Raw genomic sequence first — 19,936 nt, 5'->3', positions numbered from 1 at the left:
AGTTAAAGGAGGGCGGTCCCTTACTAATTTAAATATGCTTTAGATCTTTGGTTTTAAACTGTGGATATTTCTCTATTCCAGAGAAACTATTGACTTTTCCTGCCCCTCTCCGTACCTAGATCTGTGTCCACTCGGTTTTGGCAGAAGTTTGTGCTGACTGATGAAAAGTCCACAGGACACTGTTTTAAATAGGGCTCCCTCCTGAGCCAAGGGGGCTGCAGAATGTCATCCGGATAAGGAGAGGACACAGAACCCTCTGCATCATGGAAGAGAAAGCATTCTCTGTGGCTTTTTGTGTAGAAAATAGAAAGCTCATAACACGACTCCTGAGTCAGGAGTGGTGGTTCATACCTGTAATCCCAGCACTTGAAAGGTAAAGGAATGATAGCCTGGGTCTACATGAGACCCTGCCTCAAAAAGAAAAAAGTGTTAGCTCAGGTTCTTGCTTAGTTTTCGTGAAGCTCTGGGTTTGATCCCAGCACAGCACAAAACTGGCCTGGTGCCATGTGCCCGCAATCCCCATACTTGAAAAGCAGACAGAATTAGAAGTTCAAGATCACAGTTGGCTACATAGAAAGTTGGAGGCCGGCCTAGGCTACATGAGCACCTGTCTCAAAAATAAATAAAACAAGAGAAACTACTTCTGTTTAGTATTTTCCTCTCTGAGCCTGTTTAAAAAAAAAAAAATCTCAGTGACCCATGGCTGCATATCCAACATGGCTCACTTCAATCACTTTGTAAAAGACAGAAGTAACAAGGCCAAATTGAAATGGGCTGTCTGGAAGACTTTCCTGGAAGCCCTTTTGAATATCCATAATGAAGTCTGTTTTCCAGGCTTAGTCTACAAATTAATCACTCTCTTGCATAAAGACAGTTTGGTCCTGGCTAACAGCACTGTGGTTTAGCTCTGGAAGTAAACACTGAAGGCGTGGGATCTGTCCTGGAGAAGAAAAACACTGGTTCAAGCTCTGTATCTGCTATATTCTGTAGGGACAGAGGGAAAGGAGACAGTTTTTGTTGGCATTGTGCTGGGCACTGTGAGAGTCACCTGGTGGGTATTCTGCCTTCTAATTTTTGTCACAACCTAAAAGCTGGCTATTAGCTGTATTTTATTTTTGAGGCTGAAAGAATTGAGTCACATTTGTGTAAATAATCAGCAGGAGCCAGGCTAGTCTAGGTCTTTCTGGCTTCAGAGTCATGATCATCTATCATATCCCAGAGCTCTTCAAGTATGTTGAAATGAGTCTACTTTTCAGTGTCTCCATCTGGAAAAATCAGTTAACCACTCCTCCAGAGGTCAGATATGCTCTAATAGTGGAGGTCTAGAAGACTCCCAGTATGGACTTCCATACAGTTCCAGGATTTGTATGTAAGATATGATAAAGTCGGCATGGTCCAGATGACATAATGGCCCATGTCCACTGACTAAATTCTTGAATAGAAACAGTCCCAAGTAGCCCCAGTGACAGTCTTATTCTCTGGCGACTCACAACTTACTCATCTGGAATATGCCAACATAGTTGCAAAAGAAAGAAAGGGATTTTGGAGCAGTAGTCAGCTGCAGGTTCTCTGGCCTGGAAATGTCCAGTGAAGAATGCCTGAGGATGCTGTCCTAGTTTCTTTTCTGTTGTGATAAAATATTCTGGCAAAAGCAACTTAAGGAAGAAAGGTTTTATTGTAGCTCATGGTTCTGGACTACAGTCCATCATTTCTAGGAAGACAGGGTAGTATGAACATAAGTTAGCTGGTCCCATATATCCACAGACATGAGAAAGAAAGCAGTGAATTAATACAGAGCCCCCTTCCCAGGGAATGGTGCCTCTCTCAGTGGGTGGGCTTTCCTACTGAAATGAACCTAATCAAGATATACTCTCACAGACATTCTCAGAGCTAACCTTAACCCATACAGTCCCTCCTTGGTGGGCCCTGAGGTCTGCCTCCTGGGTGTCAGGTTATTAATACTAGCCTCACCATGCCAAAGAAACAGGTTGACATGGGGCCATTACCATTTGTAATCTTTTTATTTTCTTACTATATCATTTCCAACTAGAGCTGCGTGCAGATGCCGTAACCCAATTACTAGAGAAAGGAGGGTTAGGATTTGAAGGTCGTTCACTAACTAGCAAGTTCTAACCCAGCCTGGGTTACCTTAGACTCTGTCTCAAAAGGCCAGGAACAGGTTCAGCATGACGGCTCAGTGGATAAAGGTGCTTGTGACCCGAGTTCAATATCCAGGACCCACATGGTGGAAGAAGGAACCTTTGACCGCCAGTATGTTCAATGGCACACACAGGCCCCCCACATAAATAAACAAATGTAAAACATTCTTTTTAAATTGACATTTAGAAACAAGCAAAGGAAAAGGCCATCGCCTGCATAGATGCATTAGATTCCCCACATTAGGCACCAAAAATGCATCCTTGCCACTTAAGGAATGGAATCATAGATTTCCTCATGGATTAGTTTGAGCAAGGGTGAGTCCAAGTTTGAATTCTCCACTTCTTCTGAATCATCTATTTTATCATTTCTGCCTTGTTTCTAATCTCCTTTTAAATGTCTTACTCCTGCTGATGTCTGCCTTGTCACGAACAAGGGCTTTGTTGTCTATTGAACAGCACAGAGAGCGTCACATGGGTAAGAACGAGGAAAGCTTTATAGCTATCTTTAACAGAGTTTTGTAAGGAATAAACCTTTACTGACTTCACATGACCCAGAAGGACTCAGAAAAGCAAACGTAACTGTAAAACCATCATCAGCATCAAGTATTATATAAACATGCTGTCCCCAGCATTTTATGGCAGATATTTGCTTTATAAGGTCACTTTTAACCTGTTTGCTGTTTTCAGCAAATTATTATCATAGCATCCTCCAAGCATTGCTCTTTCTGCGTCTAGGGGCATGTAAGAGTACATAATTTAGGATTAACTGTGATAGCCTGTGATAGCCTAGGTTGTAAAAGGTCATTGGGTGGGAAACCCAAGGCAAATAAGGTTGCTTGTTACATTGTTTTTCTTGAGACAAATCAAGCAAACACACAGTACACAGTACACAGTAGGACAGCAATTTTGACTGTCAAGTGACCTCAAAGTGTATTGTTTACTTGGCTCTGAAGTCCAGAAAAAGTTCTAGTCTCCTCAAAACTAAAAGATATTTTTACAAAATTGTATTGCCACAATCACTGGTAAATTGTGGCATTGCTGTGTATCTATTTGTGCACACGTGTGCACAGCCCCACCCCCACACCTTCCAGTGCAGGTTTGCTCTTGATCCTTAGTGACATACCACCAGGCTGGATAAGGAACGGGCAAATCAAGACGATAGAACTCACTTGTGGAGATCAGTTAATGTCACCAACACACTGCAGCCTACCCACTGTAAATGAAACAGCATGTGGAAATACTTTGTATTTGTGAAAATAAAGGTATTGTATAATTAGTTGCCTGATGAGTAACCTTAATATTGTCCATCTCATTTAATGACTGATCTTTTAAAATTTCTGTTATATAAATTTTGCGTTTGTACCATAATCAGAAAAAAGTATTAAGTATTGGGTCTCAAGCAGTTAATAAATGAATGTTTTGTTTTTTTTTTTAAACCAAACAGATAAAATATTCTTATGGAAAAAAAAATTAAGGAGGAAGACTGACCTTGTGGGGCCTTGTAAAGGTTGATGAGTGTGTTGAGAATGTTATTTCCTTATCACACCGCCACATATTCACATGAAAATCTAGGAGGATTTATTTATGTTTCATTTAGCATGTGTGAGCAGTGTGGTCATACTTGTACTTGTATGCTAGGGCACAAGTGTTGAGGTCAGAGGACAACTTTCTTCTGGACAAGTTGCTTCTTTCTTTCAAGTGGGTACCCAGGCTCAGAGTCTAGTCGTAAAACTGGCCAAGAGTCTTTACCCACTGAACCATAACACAGGCCCAATCGTGGGACGTTCTCAGCAACCTTCTGCATCCATAGAGTAAGCCGGCTTGTCTCAGGCCTGGGGAACCAGTTCTTGCTCCTTCGCTCCCTGGAGGCCCTATCAGTAGAAGGCTGTGCAATCCTGTGGTTATAACACTCATATGCACTCTTTCGGCCACTGAACATTTTTATGCCCTTGGGTTAAACATGAGATACATATCTCAGATTGAGAGTGGACCTCAGAGATTCTTCTAGCACAGCCATCATACCCCTTCTGGACGGTGACCAGAACCATCAGTGTGCCCAAGTCCTCCGCCTGCTACACACCTCTGTAGGGGATGTTCAGGAAGTTCGTGTTTTAACTTTGAGAACCCCACGTTCTGTGGACTGGGTTCCACAGACCCCTCATTGCCTTTGAGTGTTCCTCAAACCTCCTGTGCATTACCTGCCTAGGAGAATGGACTAGGAGTGAGCTTTCATCTAAAGCATAGTGATGGCTTGGTCAGGAGGGGCAGATTCTGTGTAGATTCGGCAGCCTCTTCAAATCTGTGGTTGAAGCAAGAAGAAGGTTTTGTGCAGTTTTGTGTTGCTGTTCTTGTCTTGTTGTGAAAGATGGTCATTCTCATGGACAGTTGAGTTTCCTTCAATGGTGTGGTGTTCTTCGGGGAACACATGGGGGCACAGAGTATGTTCAAACGCACAGAGCATAAGGAGACTGGCTCTCTGGAGTGGGACGTCTATGTTTGTTCAAAGAACTGGCCATCAGCCACCCCAGTCGCTCTCTGGCCAGTTGCTCACTTGGCAGAAAGAGTGATGTGGCTGGACACAGAGCTGCACATTTTCTTACCTTGGATATTTTGGGAAGAAGTGTGTTCTGCTGTGCAGGCTCTTCTTCACCAAAACAAACACAGCTTGTCCACAACAGCAGCATGGGGAACTCCTCAGCAGTATCCCTGCATTCACACCATTCATGAGTACAAACGGCCGTGAGTTCACAAATGGCAGTCCAGTAGCGTGATGGATTACGACTCCCTGGCAAGTCTACACTCTGGTTCTGTGTCTAATATTTTGTGGTGAAGAACAATTTTTGAGTAAAATTCTCTGTCCTCCATTCTGAAGTAACTGAGAAAGAAACTGAATTTTCAACTTCTGCAAAGTTTTCCAGCTAGTAAAGTACAAAGGTGGGCATTAAAACAATTGATGAGCCACATCAAGATATGGAAGATTGTTTGCATATCTGCAGTTGTTACAATGTGAGCTGCCAGTATAAGCACAGTTGACGAACTGGCTTTTGAACCATCTTCGAGTTGGCGGTTGTGATAATGGCATTAGGTGCAGAGTCGAAAGGAGAGTTGCTGATGAGCTGCATGGCATGATGTGTCACCTGTGTGTAGACTGCTCTTTCAAGTGTTATCCTTTTGAGAGCCAGTCTCGACTGGAACTGTTAAATTGCCTGCTACCTCTTGAGCTCCTTGAGTTTTTCTTTATATGCTTTTTGGTTTTTTAGTCAGATACAAGGGCTATTGGTGTAATGGCTACTTTGCCACCTCAATCATGGCAGGTGCCCATGAATGGATTAGTTTCTGGTCTTTTAGTTCTTTTACATTTGTCTATACTAAGACTGCACTGCCTAGCTGGATCCTAGCTTCATAAATGACCCTTTGACTGTAGTTTTTAAAACATGTATAAGCCTACAACACATTAACGCATGAAAGAGCCTCTGTTGTTCTATCCTTTACACTGTTCTAAACTTCAGTGTACATTCCCAGGAAGAATAACATTTCTTTCACAAATTAAATAAAAGCAAGCGCCTGTCCTGTGTCCAGGCATGTGAGGAATCAGTGGGCTCATGACATTTTTCCTGGCGGATGTGAAGGTCATCACTATGTAGAAGCATGATTCCATTTTCCCACTGAGGATCTTAAAGTTGGGGGCTGGCAAGGCAGTGCAAGCTCTAAACCCAGCACTCGTGAGGCAGAGGTTCTTGAGTGCCACATGTTTGAATCCAGCCAGGTCTATATAGCAACTTCCTGTCCAGCCAGCTCTACCGAGCAAGACAGTGTCTCAAGAATGAAATCTAAACAATAGAGTTTTAGAGCTGAAAAAATACTTAGAAGTTATTAAAGATTTGGGGTTTTTGTTGTTGTTGTTTGTTTGTATGTTTGTTGGTTTGTTTCTGCTCAGGGTATCCAATACGGAAGCTTAGAGTGGTGAAATAACATTTAGCTTCAGGGGTACAGGTCTGAGACAGTTTTAACTCCTTGGTCCCTATACTTAGTTTTGCCCTCAGGGACACCCCTATTGGAGGGGGAGGAAGGAAGGCTAAATTGGAGAATTTTCAGAGATAAACTTCTAAGGGTATTCATTTCTCAACAAGGACTGTTGAACATGCCAACGTCTGTTCTGAGGATCACCACATTTTTCACCCACCTACAAAAGACAGATGGCATGTTGGTCTTTTTCCTGTCCTGTTTCTGTTATGAAACAGAGATGGCTACAGCACCCACAAGACTGAGAGTCGGGTTGGTAATGCTGCTTGATAGCAGAGGTGAGATCATGCAGTTAGTCACTTAGATAAATGGTGTGATTTGGGGGACCTACTAGCCAAACTGTATACACATTGTCACCTCACCAAGGGTATTTACATGCCTTATAGTCACACCTTTTCTTCTGGAATCTAGAAATTCTACATCAAGGAGCCATTAATCTAAACCTCATTATTGCATCTTAGTGTTACTGAAAATTCAGGTCCCTGTGGCTCTCACCCATGGAGTCTGGCTTGGTAGGCCTTAAGTAAGATCTGAGATTACACACATACTTTCAAAAGCTTCCAAAGCACCTCATATGTGCACTGCAGTTTGAAAGTGATTCTTCGATATTTGGGTGCACTTTTCACTTGAGCAATGCAGAGCTGCAAACATGGGTTACTAAGCCATGTTAATGAGATGCAGAGCTAGCCCTTCTGACATGGAACCAATCTCCTTAATTCATGTGCTTTCTGGCATGAGACGTATTTAAGAGACAACAGGCTAGATTCCTGGCAATGGTGTCTAGGAAAAGGTTCCACAGTTTTGGTTTTGGTTTTGAGGAGTTGGTTGGTTTTATGGACAGGGTGTTTCTGTTGTAGTCCAGACTGCCTGTAAACTTACAGCACTCCTCCTGCCTCAGCCTCCCAAATGTTGGAATTACTGATATGTGTCACAATGCACGGACCCTTTGTTTTAAAGTGTGTGTGTGTGTGTGTGTGTGTGTGTGTGTGTGTACATGCACAATTGTACATGCGTGCACTTGCTCATGCCTTTGGGCTCATATGGATACGGGTACAGGTACTGCAGGTACATAGAGAGGCCAGAGGACATCCGCAGATTTCCTCAGAAGCACACTCCACTTCAGTTTGAGACAGTCTGTCATCGGTCTGGAATTCACTGACAGGCAAGACCCAGGAGCCCTTCTGTCTCCACTTCCTCCGGGCTGAAATGGCAAGTGCCACCGTGCCTGCAAAGCAAGCACTTTACCACCTGAGCCATCTGCCCAGTCTGGTTCCACTCTTACCAGGCAGCTGGTTGGGAAGATGTCTGCAGCACTTCAGAGCTTAAGCATTTTACTGCTGTCTCACTTACTGCTGTCTGCTGTCTCACCTCGTCTCTGCTTTCTGTGTCATTTATTTTCTTCATGTATTTAATCACTTTATCTGTATCATTAAATTAGGCTTCCCCACCTTACTAATCAATACAAGATTATCTTTTTTTGAGACTTTATTTTTAGTTTATGTATATGGGTGTTTTACTGCATGTGTGGCTGTGTTCCATATACACATAGTATCCGCAGAGGCCGGCAGAGAGCATCAGAACCTCTGGATCTGGAATTACGGATGGTTGTGACCTCTCAAGTGAGTCCTGGGAACTGAACTCAGATCCTCCTGAAGACTAGCTGGCAGTCTTCACAGCTGAACCATCTCTCTATCCTCAGATTCTTTCACACCTGTGTTTGTCCTGTCTTTCTGCTGATCAGTCAAGACCGCATTGACTTGAACGCAGCACCCTTGGGAGAGCGGCTGGTGACTGCGGACTTCCGGGTGCGGCAAAGACACTGGTGTGCCGGAGGTGCTGGGTTTCTCTCCAGCCTCGCCCCCGCTTCTGCTGAAACAGCTGAGTGACTGTGGTGGGCTCCCACCATGTGTGAGCGCGTGTACAGTTGTGCAGTCCCTCAGGCATGCCATCTGTCTGGGAGTTATGTCACATCTGCCAGGCCTGGTGCAGAGAGAGGAATACAGAAGCTGGGAGATTTAGTTAATCTTGCTTTCCATCAGAAGGAAGGCTGGCCTTCTGCCTGGGTCTTCATCCCGACTTGGTCACACCCTGAAATGTGTTCAGTGCTACCTCCTTCATCCCATTAACTTTTGCTCAGGCTGTCTCGATCAGCCTGTTTGCTCAGAGCTCTATCCTCCCTCACGTTGGCTTCCTGTGTCACAGGAAGGTTTTGTTCCTTGCCTTCATTAATGATAATGTGCACCTGCCCTTTCATTTGGATGTTAGAGCACTATGTCCCTGTGGGTGATGAGATTGGTCCCTTTTCTTAGAACCCAGGAAGTGAGGGGCAAGCTCAGTTGGTACAGTGCTTGCCTGGAATTTGTGAAGCTCTGGGTTCAGTCCCAGGTAGAAGCAGGAGGATCAGCAGTTCAAAGGCAGCCTCAGTTCTAGAGTGAGTTCAAAGCCTGGGCTACTGGAGACCCTATCTCAGAATAAGAAGGGGGGAGATACAGAGATGGTTCAGTTGGTAAAATGCTTGTCACACAAGCCTGAGGTCTTAAGTTAGGATCTGAAGCACCCATGGAAAAGCCAGGGGTAGTAGTGTGCCTCTAATGCCAACACTAGTGAAGTAGATAGAGGCTACCTGCCTGGCTACCCAGCCGATGTAGCTGAACAGTGAGCTCCTCATTCAGTGAGAGCGATTGAAGAAGACATTTAGCATCAACTCCTGGTTTCTATGCCCATGCATAAGCAAACACACACACACACACACACACACACACACACACACACAACTTAGGAACTGCAATATGATCTTTATAAACAGGTACATATGTAAAGCATGGCCACTTAGAATAGTTCTCGTCACTTCCAGTAGCTGGATATCTATGCCTCCAGCCCCAGGGGAGAAATTATGTTCCTAAGGTAGCCTGTCCAGAAGCTGTTGTGTGTTCTGTGTATTTGTGCGGTTGTGCCTTTTAGCATAGAGGGGAATTAACTTCCCCCAGGCTGTGTGCTCCCTGCTGTTACTTGTAATGTGTGTTGGTTTGCAAAGCGTGGTGTACCAAAAATGCTAACTGAAAAGCCCATCTCTGTGAGTTACCTCACGGGTACACAGTGGGACCTGCAGAGCTAGATCATCTGGAAAATTTTAGCAGCAGGACGTAGAAACTGCAGTTACTGAGGCAACTTAGGGAGAGATGACGTCTTTCCAACAGCCAGACTCTAAAAATACCATGATAGATATAAGCATGAAGAGGTTTTTCAATTCTGGGAAAAGGTTTGAAATAACATCTCAGTTTATGTTATTGGTGAGAAATGATTCCTTTGCTATGAGCTGGAAAAATGGGAGAAATATGGTCTTATATTTTTGTTTGTGAGCCTAGCCTTTAACAGCTGAGCCGTCTCTCTAGCCCAAGAGTTAAGATCTTATCTGGTGTGTGTGTATGTGTGCGTGTGCACACACACAGGCTTGACATACATGAGAAGAAAACACGGGGTACCCTGCTCTGTCATTCTCCACTCTACCTCCTTCCTTGAGACTGGGCCTCTCAGTGACCCTGGAGCTCACTGGAGTCTCTCTGTCTCTCTCTGTCTGTGTGTGTCTCTCTCTCTGTGTGTCTCTGTCTCTCTCTTTCTGCTGGCTGGCCAGTGAGCCTCAAATGTTCTGTGGATTCCCAGGCTTGTGTAAGCCATGCCCACCTTTTACATGGGCGCTGGGCCTCTGAACTCAGATGTCCATTCTTTTGCAGCAAGCACTCTTATCCACTGAGCCATTCCCCTGGTTTTTGGAAGAGTGTAATTGTGATAATTATAAGTAAAAGGAAAGTGGAGCAAAAAAAAGCAATCCCCTCCCTTTTTTGTTGTTAGTGTTGTTTAGGACTTATGTTCGAGTTAGAGCCTCACTGTATAGCCAAGGTTAGCCTCAGGTTTGCTTAGTAGACCCGGCAGGTCCTGATTTTAAATGTTACAGAAGGTACAGTAATTATTTCTTATATGTAAACAGTATAGTTAGCTTTTTTTCTCCCTATCTTGGAGATAGGTTTCCCTACATAGTCCAGGCTGGCCACAAATTCACCATCTTCCTGTCTCAACCTCCCAAGTTCTAGATTACAAGTATGTATTACTATGTGTACCAGCTGTCCTATATCAACCTGACACACAAGCTAGAGTTATCTCAAAGGAGGGAACCTTAATTGGGAAAATGCGTCTATAATTTCCAGCCGTAGGGATTTTCTTAACTAGTGATTGATGGGTGATGGTCCAGTCCATGTAGTGTCATCCGTGGGCTGGCAGCTCTGAGTTGTATAAGAAAGCAGACTGAGCAAGCCGTCCGTGAGAAGCAAGACAGTAAGCAACATCCCTCCCTGGCCTCTGCATCAGCTCCTGCCTCCAGGTTCCTTCCCGGTTTGAGTTCCTGTCGTGACTTTTCTACAGTGATGGACTATGATGTAGAAGCCAGCTAAACCCTTTCCTCCCCAACTTGTTTTTGGTCATGGTGTTTCATCACAATGATAGAAACCCTAACTAAGATGCTGTGCTTATTTTATAATGCAAGCTGGCTTGAATAAAAATCTTGGTAGGTATAATTCAGAGAGCCTGAACATCAACATTATACGTTTTTGAATGTTTGTGTTGTTCTTTGGGTGTTGTGAGCTAGAGTCTCACGCAGTCCCGCCTGGTGTACACTCACCATGTAGTGAAACTCCTGAGCCTCCCAGCTCCAACTCCCTGACGTTGGCATTCTGAGTATACACCACATCCATTGCTCTTTGGATTTTTGAGGCTGGTTCTTACTATATAGTCCTGTCAGGACCTGAGCTCTCAACCTCCTAACTAGTTCATATTATGGGAGCCCACCACTACACATGGGTGTTTGATCAGCCCTAAGACTGTCTTCCAGTTAAAGCATGGGGTTTCCACATTGTCCCAGAGACACCTTAATCTATCTAGATTTCTATGTAAAGTTCCTAACTTCCAAGTGTTGGCCAGATAAGACGAACCCTGTGGGGCAGTGGAGGTGCAATTGTGGTGAAGACTGGATGACTAATATGACCACTGTGTGTTTCAGAGACACAAATGCTCTCTGAGAGCCTGTCAATGGTTATCGGGCAATTCCTGTCTTCCCATGTAGCAACACAAAGGCAGCCCTGTGGAGGAAAGAACACAGATCTGAAGGCTAGCACCCTGGGTGGGAGGGACTGGCATTCCTCTCATTCTTTGGCAGAAGAAAAGCAAAGAGAACAGCCTAGTTAAGTCAGTGCTAAAATGCTCCCACGAGTGCTCACGGCTCCGTTCTGGTTGGGTGGTGAGCAGGCAGTGTGACCTGAGTTATCACTGTGACCATGGTTGAAAACTGCTGATTACATACTAGACGTGCCCTGAATTCTTGATGACCAGCTTTGAGGATGGAGAAGGAGAAATGGTGATTGTGTGTGTGAGTAAGACACCCCGGTAACAGAGGTTAAGGAGTGGAAGTGTCAGGGTTCATGGCAGTAACAGGAAATAAAGACTGCATGCTACATTCCACTTCCTACTCAAGTTTTCATGCAACCATGAAGGAAATAACTTTGTTTATTGAGAGAGGGTTTCTCTGTGTCAATTTGCTGTCCTGGAACTCTATCTGTAGACCAGGCTGGCCTCAAACTCAGAGATTCACCTGTCTCTGCTTCCCAAGGGCTGGATTAAGGGCGTGTGCCACCAAATGCTGGCTATGAAATGAGAAATTAGTAAAAGCCAGTGTTTGTGTGATGTCTTCAAGAATGCTTTAACTTCGCTGTGTAACTTGAACTTCTATGGAATAAGGCATTGCCTGTCCATTTTACAAACGAGAAATGCTTATTTATTTTTATCTCTTTTTTGAGACAGTCTTATGTAGCCCAAGCTGGCCTTCAACTCAGTATATAGCCAAGGTTATCCTTTAACTTCTGACTCTCCAGTCTCCACTCCCCACGGGCTGGTATTACATGCGTGCATTACCACACAGTGAGCTTACAAGGTTTTGGGAATCAAACCCTAACAATGTACATAGTAGGCAAAAATGCTCTACTAAATGAGCTACATATGTAGCAAAAAACCACATGATATAGAAGAGGAGAAGTGGCCTACTTAAGGTGATCATCAAAGGAACATAGGGTATAAATTTCCCTTTTAAGATTCCAAATCCTATAACTCCTTTTTAAAATCAGAAATGAAACTGTGATTCTGATGTTTTCCAATTTGGGTGTGTAGATGAAATAAGTACAGATATTTTTGAACTTGATACTAGGTTTTAAGCTAAGTTTATTGACATTACTTTGCCAGAAATCAATTAAAAAATAAACGGTGAGTTCCTAAAAGTATTATTATTTCACACAGGCGTATATGGTAACTGTCCAGGCAGCGCACTCACAGGCTCATGATTGTGAGAACCACAGGACAAAGCATCATGGGATTAGTCATCCCAGGCAAAGGATCTGCGTCCTCAGGTTTAAACTATCTGCAGCTGGCAAAAAGCTCTTCTCAGAGCCCGCATGAGGCATAAGGTCTTCTATTGTGGGCCACCTGAAGCAATCCCGCATCCCACAGCACAGTTTGGTGCCAGGAAAGGTGACACTATTAACAATCATGTAGGAGCAACAGGTGTAGGAAAGGAGAGTAAGATTAATACCAAGTCCATATAAATAATTACGTCTGTAGGCATAACCACTATGAGAATCTGAGTCCCCAGAGGTTGGCCCACTATAACAGAAGATTTATGTACTCTGTCTTAATTCTCACAACAATTGTACGAGGTAGGTACTGCACAGTAGATGGAAATAAAGCTGAGAAACGTAATTAACTAAGGTAAGCTAATAAAATTCAGAGTTAGGATTTAAGCCCAGTTTTTGTGAAATACTAAAATGAACGCTTTTTCTGTCCTGCCCTGTAGGAAAACTGTACCCATTTAGAAACTGTTGAATCTGAGTAGCTAGCTAGATGAGGTTATCTTAAAAATGATTTTTACCTGTTTGGGCCACACACTGTTTATAAAGTCTCTGAAAAAACTGACAAGCATAGTAGTGTGTGTTCATGTGTGCATGCGTGTGTGTTTGTCTGTCTTTCAGTCTGTCTGCGGTCTGTCTGTCGGTGAGTGTGTCTGTGTGTCTGTCTTTCAGTCTGTCTGTCTCTGTGTCGCTTTATCTGAGACAGGATCTCATTTATCCCCGGTTGCCCTTGACCATTTTATGTAGCCTAGAATAACCACTTCTGAATCTACTGCCTCCCCCCCTCAAGTGCTGGTATTATGGGAATGCTGGACAGGCACTTTATCAACTAAGCTACATCCCCAACCCAAACTGACTTCTTCCCTTCTGTCATCCCTCTAGGTCTGTCAGTTTGTCGTCTCTGTCAATGGCCTCAACGTGCTGAATGTAGACTACCGCACCGTGAGCAACCTGATTCTGACAGGTCCAAGGACAATCGTCATGGAAGTCATGGAGGAGTTAGACTGCTGAGTGAGGAGACATGCCTGCTGGTGCCCTGGCCCAGAACTACACAGCAGTGGCATGACGAGACTGCCAGAGAAACGGATAATGGGACATACAGATCTTTCCTCTGTCTATACACACCTTGACCTTCATACACTGTTTGAGTGTGGAAGAACTGGGTAACACATCTTAAAAAACAAAACACAGCAGGAGTGTGGTGGCTCAAGTCTATAATCCTAGCATTCAGGAGGCCAAGGCAGGCAGGAGGAGTGCTGCAAGTTCAAGGCCAGCCTTAGCTACCAGCACGAGCACGAGTGCCCGACGAGTGTTGTTTGTGCACTTGCGCATGTACACACACACACACACACACACACGCACGCACACATTCGTAGATGATGGTAGGGAAATAGTTTCCCACAGGGTGGAATTGTCTTACTAGAGCCCAGTTTGTAGTTCTCAATCAGTGGTTTTCATGTTTGCAGAAAGTTGTCAAAAAACTGAAATAGCAACATGGGAAAAAATGCCATTTTTAGACGTTCGTAGGGTAGCTAGTACAGAGTTTACATCAGGTCCATTGAGCTTTCGTGGCAGGAGTGATCAAACAGCACCTGCAGTCCGGGCTGCTTAGGATGCCGAGGCAGGAAGATGACTGGAGCTCTGGTGGTTGGGCCAGCCTGGGCAATATAGTGAGACCCCCACGTTAACTAAAAGTGTTTTCACCAAAACGAGCCTGGAGCTGTTACGTAGGTCTAGATTTCAGGCAGCTTAAAATTAAAGCAACATCCCTAGGAATGTGACCAGCTGATGAGACTTCCCAGGAAGGTTTGTACGCATTCAACAGCTTAAAGGCCATCATCACAAAGGAACTTTCTTCCTCGATAGTTTTATTTTTGGGGGAGGAGGGTAAGGGGAGCACTGCCTTGGTAAGTGGCTCCAGCTATTGACTTTCCTTAAATTTCTGCCTTTATCACTAACTTTCAGCTTGCCCAGTTTCAGTTATGGCATGAGGTGAAAAATGAGACAAAATGCTGTGTCATGAGTGGTGGGGATGGACAGAGGACTCTATCTATAACAGCGTGTCTCTCTTTTCTCTTCCTGGGCCTGGTTGGTTTTTCCCCATAAATCAGCAGCTTTCTGGGGTTTATTTGAAATGTACTGACTGTGAAAGCAAAGAGATCTGTCCCTACCCATGTACCCATGTTAAGACTCAAAGTCAAACTTCCCAAACCTCCAGCAAGATTGCACTTTGCAAGCGTCCACTTTTAAGAGACTTGGCTTTAGTGCATCAAAACTTGAAAGTTCAAATGCCTTCTTAGCCTGGATTTTACAAGCCTTCTAAGGTCAGGGGATGTACTACTCACTGAAGAGTCTGCTTGCCACTGCAATCTCCATCTTGGGTTAGAATTCTTCATCTTACCCCTGCATGTTTCTTTGATCTAGAAAAGACTTCCTCAGAACCAGATGCGGGACCATGTTCCTGTAATCCCAGCACCCTGGAAAGTGGAGACAGAAAGGTCAGGTGTTCAAAGGGGGCTTGAGCTTTGGGACCCTGTCTCAAAAAACCCAGGAGGGGCAAGGGAGTACATTTGGGGTATTGTTATGTAGAGGTCATTCCTCAAAGTACCAAATAAGAGTAATTTTCCATAATGAGTTTTGAACAGAGAAGCTACGTTCTTATTATGTATTAACAGAATGGTAGTGTTGTGCCTCAGTGGTTTCTCGGTGGGAGGTGATCATCCTTCATTGGTACTGGTGGAATGGATTCCATATCTGTATGTATATGCTAGTCCAATTTTTCTACCTTTAGTGAGAAAATAGGATTTTGAGGTGCTATGAGTTGGCTGACATTAATATTGTCAGTGTTTGGGAGAGAGGCTCTCCATGTATGGGTGTTTATGCCATGAGCAGGGCTCTGTGCGTAGCATTCGTTGCCCATGTTCTTTTTCACTCCTTGTCACAGCCTTTTAAGATAGGTATTATTACTCTCATTTTTCAGGTAGGGAGACTAGGTCTGAGCAAATTCAAGGATGTTCTCTAAGTTCACCTGCCATAACTGCTGTGTCACACAGCCCTTTTCGTCAATGCTGAGGCCCCTTGGCCTGTCTGCCCAGACTTCCTGTTTAGAGGTCATGAATTCAGCGCTCACTTTGTGCCACGCTAAGACCCTCAGGCTTTTGTTGTTTTATTGGCCAATACCATCCTCACCTGTTTTATACATGAGGAAACCCACTCATAGACAGGCTGGTTCGTTATCCTCAAAACAGCTTAGCCACTAAGTAGGAGATCTTACACATGGCCCTCATGTTTGTGTGTTTATATGTGTATGTGTGTGTTGAGGCAGAGTGTCAAGCTCCTGAGCCTAAGTGGGATTACAGGCATACAGCACTGCTCTCAGATATGATAACACCTTAAAAGATGAGTCTCAGGATGTTCTTCATCTCTAGATTTTCCTTGATTGATAAAAGAGGAAGCAGTGCCTGTATAGTATTATATTCTTGCTGCTCACCTCCAAATGCTCTTTGCCTTGAACCCTAGATCTTATCATTTCCCTTTAGGCAAAGTAACACACAGAAAAAGCTATTTTCTCCACACAGCCTCCTGTCCATCAGAGAGGGAGTGAAGAACAGTTCTATTGTTTTCTTATTTGGTTCCGTTCATCCTCAATGTAAAGGTCAAGTGCCAGAGAACATTTTTTTTTTTAATCTTAGCACTCTGGAGATAGAGGCAGGTGGATCTCTGTGAGTTTGAGGCCAGCCTTGTCTACAGAGGTAGTTCACAACAGCCAAGGTTACACTGAGAAATCCTGTCTTGAAAAACAAGCAAAGATAGCTTCTTGCTATGTGGCATAGCTTGTCTTCAAACCCATTCTAGTTCTCTTTCCTCAAGGAATATCTTTTGGCCCTGAGTTCTCTCTCTCTCTCTCTCTCTCTCTCTCTCTCTCTCATACACACACACACACAGACAGATACACACAGCCTCATATATGATTAGTGACTATTCCACTGGCTCCTAGGACCCTTTCTCACTCATTCGGCATTTGCACACATGGTATTTCTCCCTCTTTGCTGAGTAAAATTATCATTAGATCCTTTGATTGTCATCTCCTTAGAGAAATCTTTGCCAGGCTCCCAAAGATGTTCCCCTTCTAAATTCTCCAAATCCCCACAGACCCATAAATCTTATTCAGACCTAAATTGGAGCACAATGACATTTACAGTGTCATTCCTTGGTCACATGTCAGTCTTTCTACATAGACCCTCAGCATATTGCAGAATGGGGGCTGTGTCTTGGTATCCAATGTATTTCTTGCCTTTATCTGTCCCTAACCCAGAGTAGCACATTCATTACTCACTGTTGTCTGATCAGCAAGCCCCAAATTATAGCCTCTAACAGCATCATTTATTTGTTCATGACTCTATGGGCTGTCAGCATTTGGTTGGCATGACCAACCACTGCCCCAAAGATGCCAGTAGGTCTATGCACACATTTGTATTCAATGTGCAAGTGCCTGAGGCCTTTTGCTCTTAGAAGTGCTGTCTTTTGAATCTTGAATGTCCTCCAAAAGCCTGTGTATTAACAAGTTCTTTTCACCAGGGAGGCGAACACTGGGAGGTCAGAGAACCAGCCACACATGTCAGTACTTAGGAAGTGGAAGCAGGAAGATCAGGAGTTCAATGGCAGCCTTGGTACCAGAGTAAGTCTGAGGCCAAGCTGGGTGACATGAGATACTGTCTCATGTGTTATAGGACCTAGTGATAGAACCACAGGTAACTGATGGGGGTAGGGGGAAGCCCTCTTTCTTCTTGGCCATGAGATGAGTAATTTGGTTCCACCATTTGCTCCCATTGTCCTAACTTACCATATGCCTCAAAGGTGAGTTAGTACAAAAATGGGGCCAATCATGGACTAAAACCTCAAAAACTGTGAGCCAAAATAACACCTTTCTCATTATCAGTTGGTTATCATAGGTATCTTGTCATAGAGAGAGAAATCTTTCTAACACAGGTGGCCTCATGCATACATCTCCAAACCAACTTTGTTCTGAGTTGGATTGCCACAGTTCCAGGTCATACAGCCCCAAATAACCTAGAAAGAATCTACAACCTTCTCTCCTTTGGCTTATAAATTGAACACTTTGACTTTCACACCATTTTATGAACCAAGACATAAAACTATAAAACTAGCTCTAGGCACAGTGGTTAAGATTCCAAATTGTTCTTCCAGAAGACCCAAATTTGATTTCTGGCACCTCCACAATGGCATGAAACTGGCTGTCACTCCAGTTCCAAGGGATCTGGGCTGCTCTTCTGACCTCCATGGACACCAGCTACACACATGGTGCACAGACATATAGGCATGCAGAACACCCATATACAAACAATGAAAATAAATCTTTAAAAATAAATAAATAAAACTAGCCCAGAAACAGGAGTGGAGAAATAGATATCACCTTTTATGCAACTTGCATAGAATCTGTGCCCATTTTTAATTCTCTAAAAACAGATGCAAAGAAGGAGCCGTATTGAAAGCTTTAGGCTCAAGTTCTTATCTACTCATCAGGTGGAATTGAAATGTCTGAAGCTGGGTTTCTAATGAAACCTTCCGAGTCCATAGACCTTAAGATGCCAGCTTAATCTCTTCATTTGACCAACAAATGAGGCCTAAAACAATGTTATGCTCAAACCAGAATTGTGAAGCTTGTCGGGTAGGAGCTGAATGCCTTCTGAGCCTCCTGCCTTCCATCCGTGGTACAGAGCGATCTGCAGCACAGCGTCATGCAGCTGAAAACAAGCATATAGCATGATGTACTCAAAAACCAAAAGTGTCAGCAGGTATCTGGGAAGGAAAGGGAATATCATATCCTTTGTTGGCTGGGAACATACTGTACTATAAAGCATAGACTAGACTCACAGCAATCTTCCTGCTTCAGTCTCCGGAGGGCTAGAATTCCCAGACTGAGCTACCATTGCCTGTGTGGTTTTCATCTATCTTTGTGTACCTGTGATCTTCAAAGAGGAAACAGTATTTACTGCTTGAGATAACATTTCCCTGCACACCTTGGACAAGTTCCTTCTTGTTCTTTTAAATACTTTCAAAGCCAAGCATGAGGGCTCACACCTGTATTCCTAGCAGGAGGATTGCCATGAGCTTACATCCAGCCTGGGCTACAGGACTTTGTCTCAAAAACAAAACTCATAAAAAAAATGTAGATTTTTAGATGTTTGTGTGATGTTTATGTTTTGATGATGGAAAGGGAGATAATTTTTGTTTTTGTTTCTTCATTAGTACAGTATGTGTAAATTAGAAGGCCATCTTTTATTGGAATGGAAACTGCTGTTGCCTTTTGGGCTGTTCCTGCCTTCTGAGTTTAATTACAACTGGGCATGGCAGCCCACAGCAAGGAGAAGACTCATGCTGGAGAATGGAGTTTGAGACTATCCTGGGCTATACACAGAGACCCTGTCTAAAAATTAATAATTTGGGCTATGTGTGATACCCAGAAGATGTAATAATTAAGGAGACTACTTGAGAAATGGTAGGTAACACAAGGAGGACAAGCCATCTTTGCTTAGATGAGGTGTTGCTGACTTCACACCATCATGTGACAAGTGGCCGCTTTGGAAGGACAGACACCAAGCTTAGGGATATCACTGCTATCCATTCAAATAGGGGTCTTGAGTTTCCAAATCTTTCCTTTCAGATGTATTGTAGAGATGATCAACTTTCAAGGCCTAGTTTGAACCATTGGTACTGACTCTTCTCTGCAAGCTGCTAAGAATTCTGTTTTAATTTGACTACAAATGATCAGAATAACTACCTGTAGAGCACTTCGGTGTGGCTGACTTGTTGAATTGATTGTTGACATTAATCATGATTTCCCGTCACCTGAACTTCGGGTATAACGCATACTTCTTCATTGCAGTACCAAAAGGACAAATGAGCTGTGTGCCAAAATGAAGTTCATATCAACGATCACATGTAGTATTATCAGATGAGTTAAAAAGTACTTAATACAGAGCTTTATTTTAAAATTTGGTGAGAGTGATTCACTATCTTTATTAAAATTGTACCATAATACTTAAGATGATTGTACGAAAACACAGGGGTATAGCATGAAATAAATGTTACATTTTTTAAAATGACTTTTTAAGTCTTGGCTTTTTCTCTTTTAAAACAAATTGGCCACTTTTTGTCCAAAGAAAGGTCTGCCCTTCAAGCTGATCTCCTGAGTCAACACAGAAGATACATCGGGCCCTTTCTTACTTGTGAAAGGAACCAAATGTCCCCTTGTGAGTATGTTCAGGATAGATATGTTTTGAAGGACTT

General features: G+C 43.5%; 1 protein-coding gene across 1 annotated transcript in view; it reads left to right on the top strand.

Moving 5' to 3' along the window:
* The window catches only part of Deptor (DEP domain containing MTOR interacting protein), a 144,586-nt gene extending 124,834 nt beyond the window's left edge, over positions 1-19,752 (top strand). Inside the window, exon 9 of the mRNA XM_021650066.2 lies at positions 13,508-19,752. Within this exon, the coding sequence (XP_021505741.1) occupies positions 13,508-13,636 (129 nt within the window). The 3' untranslated portion in view covers positions 13,637-19,752. The remainder of the gene's footprint in view (positions 1-13,507) is intronic.
* The last annotated feature ends 184 nt before the right edge of the window (positions 19,753-19,936 follow it).

This window comes from Meriones unguiculatus, chromosome 8, assembly GCF_030254825.1.
Source record: "Meriones unguiculatus strain TT.TT164.6M chromosome 8, Bangor_MerUng_6.1, whole genome shotgun sequence".
Taxonomy (NCBI): domain Eukaryota; kingdom Metazoa; phylum Chordata; class Mammalia; order Rodentia; family Muridae; genus Meriones; species Meriones unguiculatus.
Note: the sequence above shows the minus strand (reverse complement) of the source record. Positions and strands in the feature narration are given on the sequence as shown.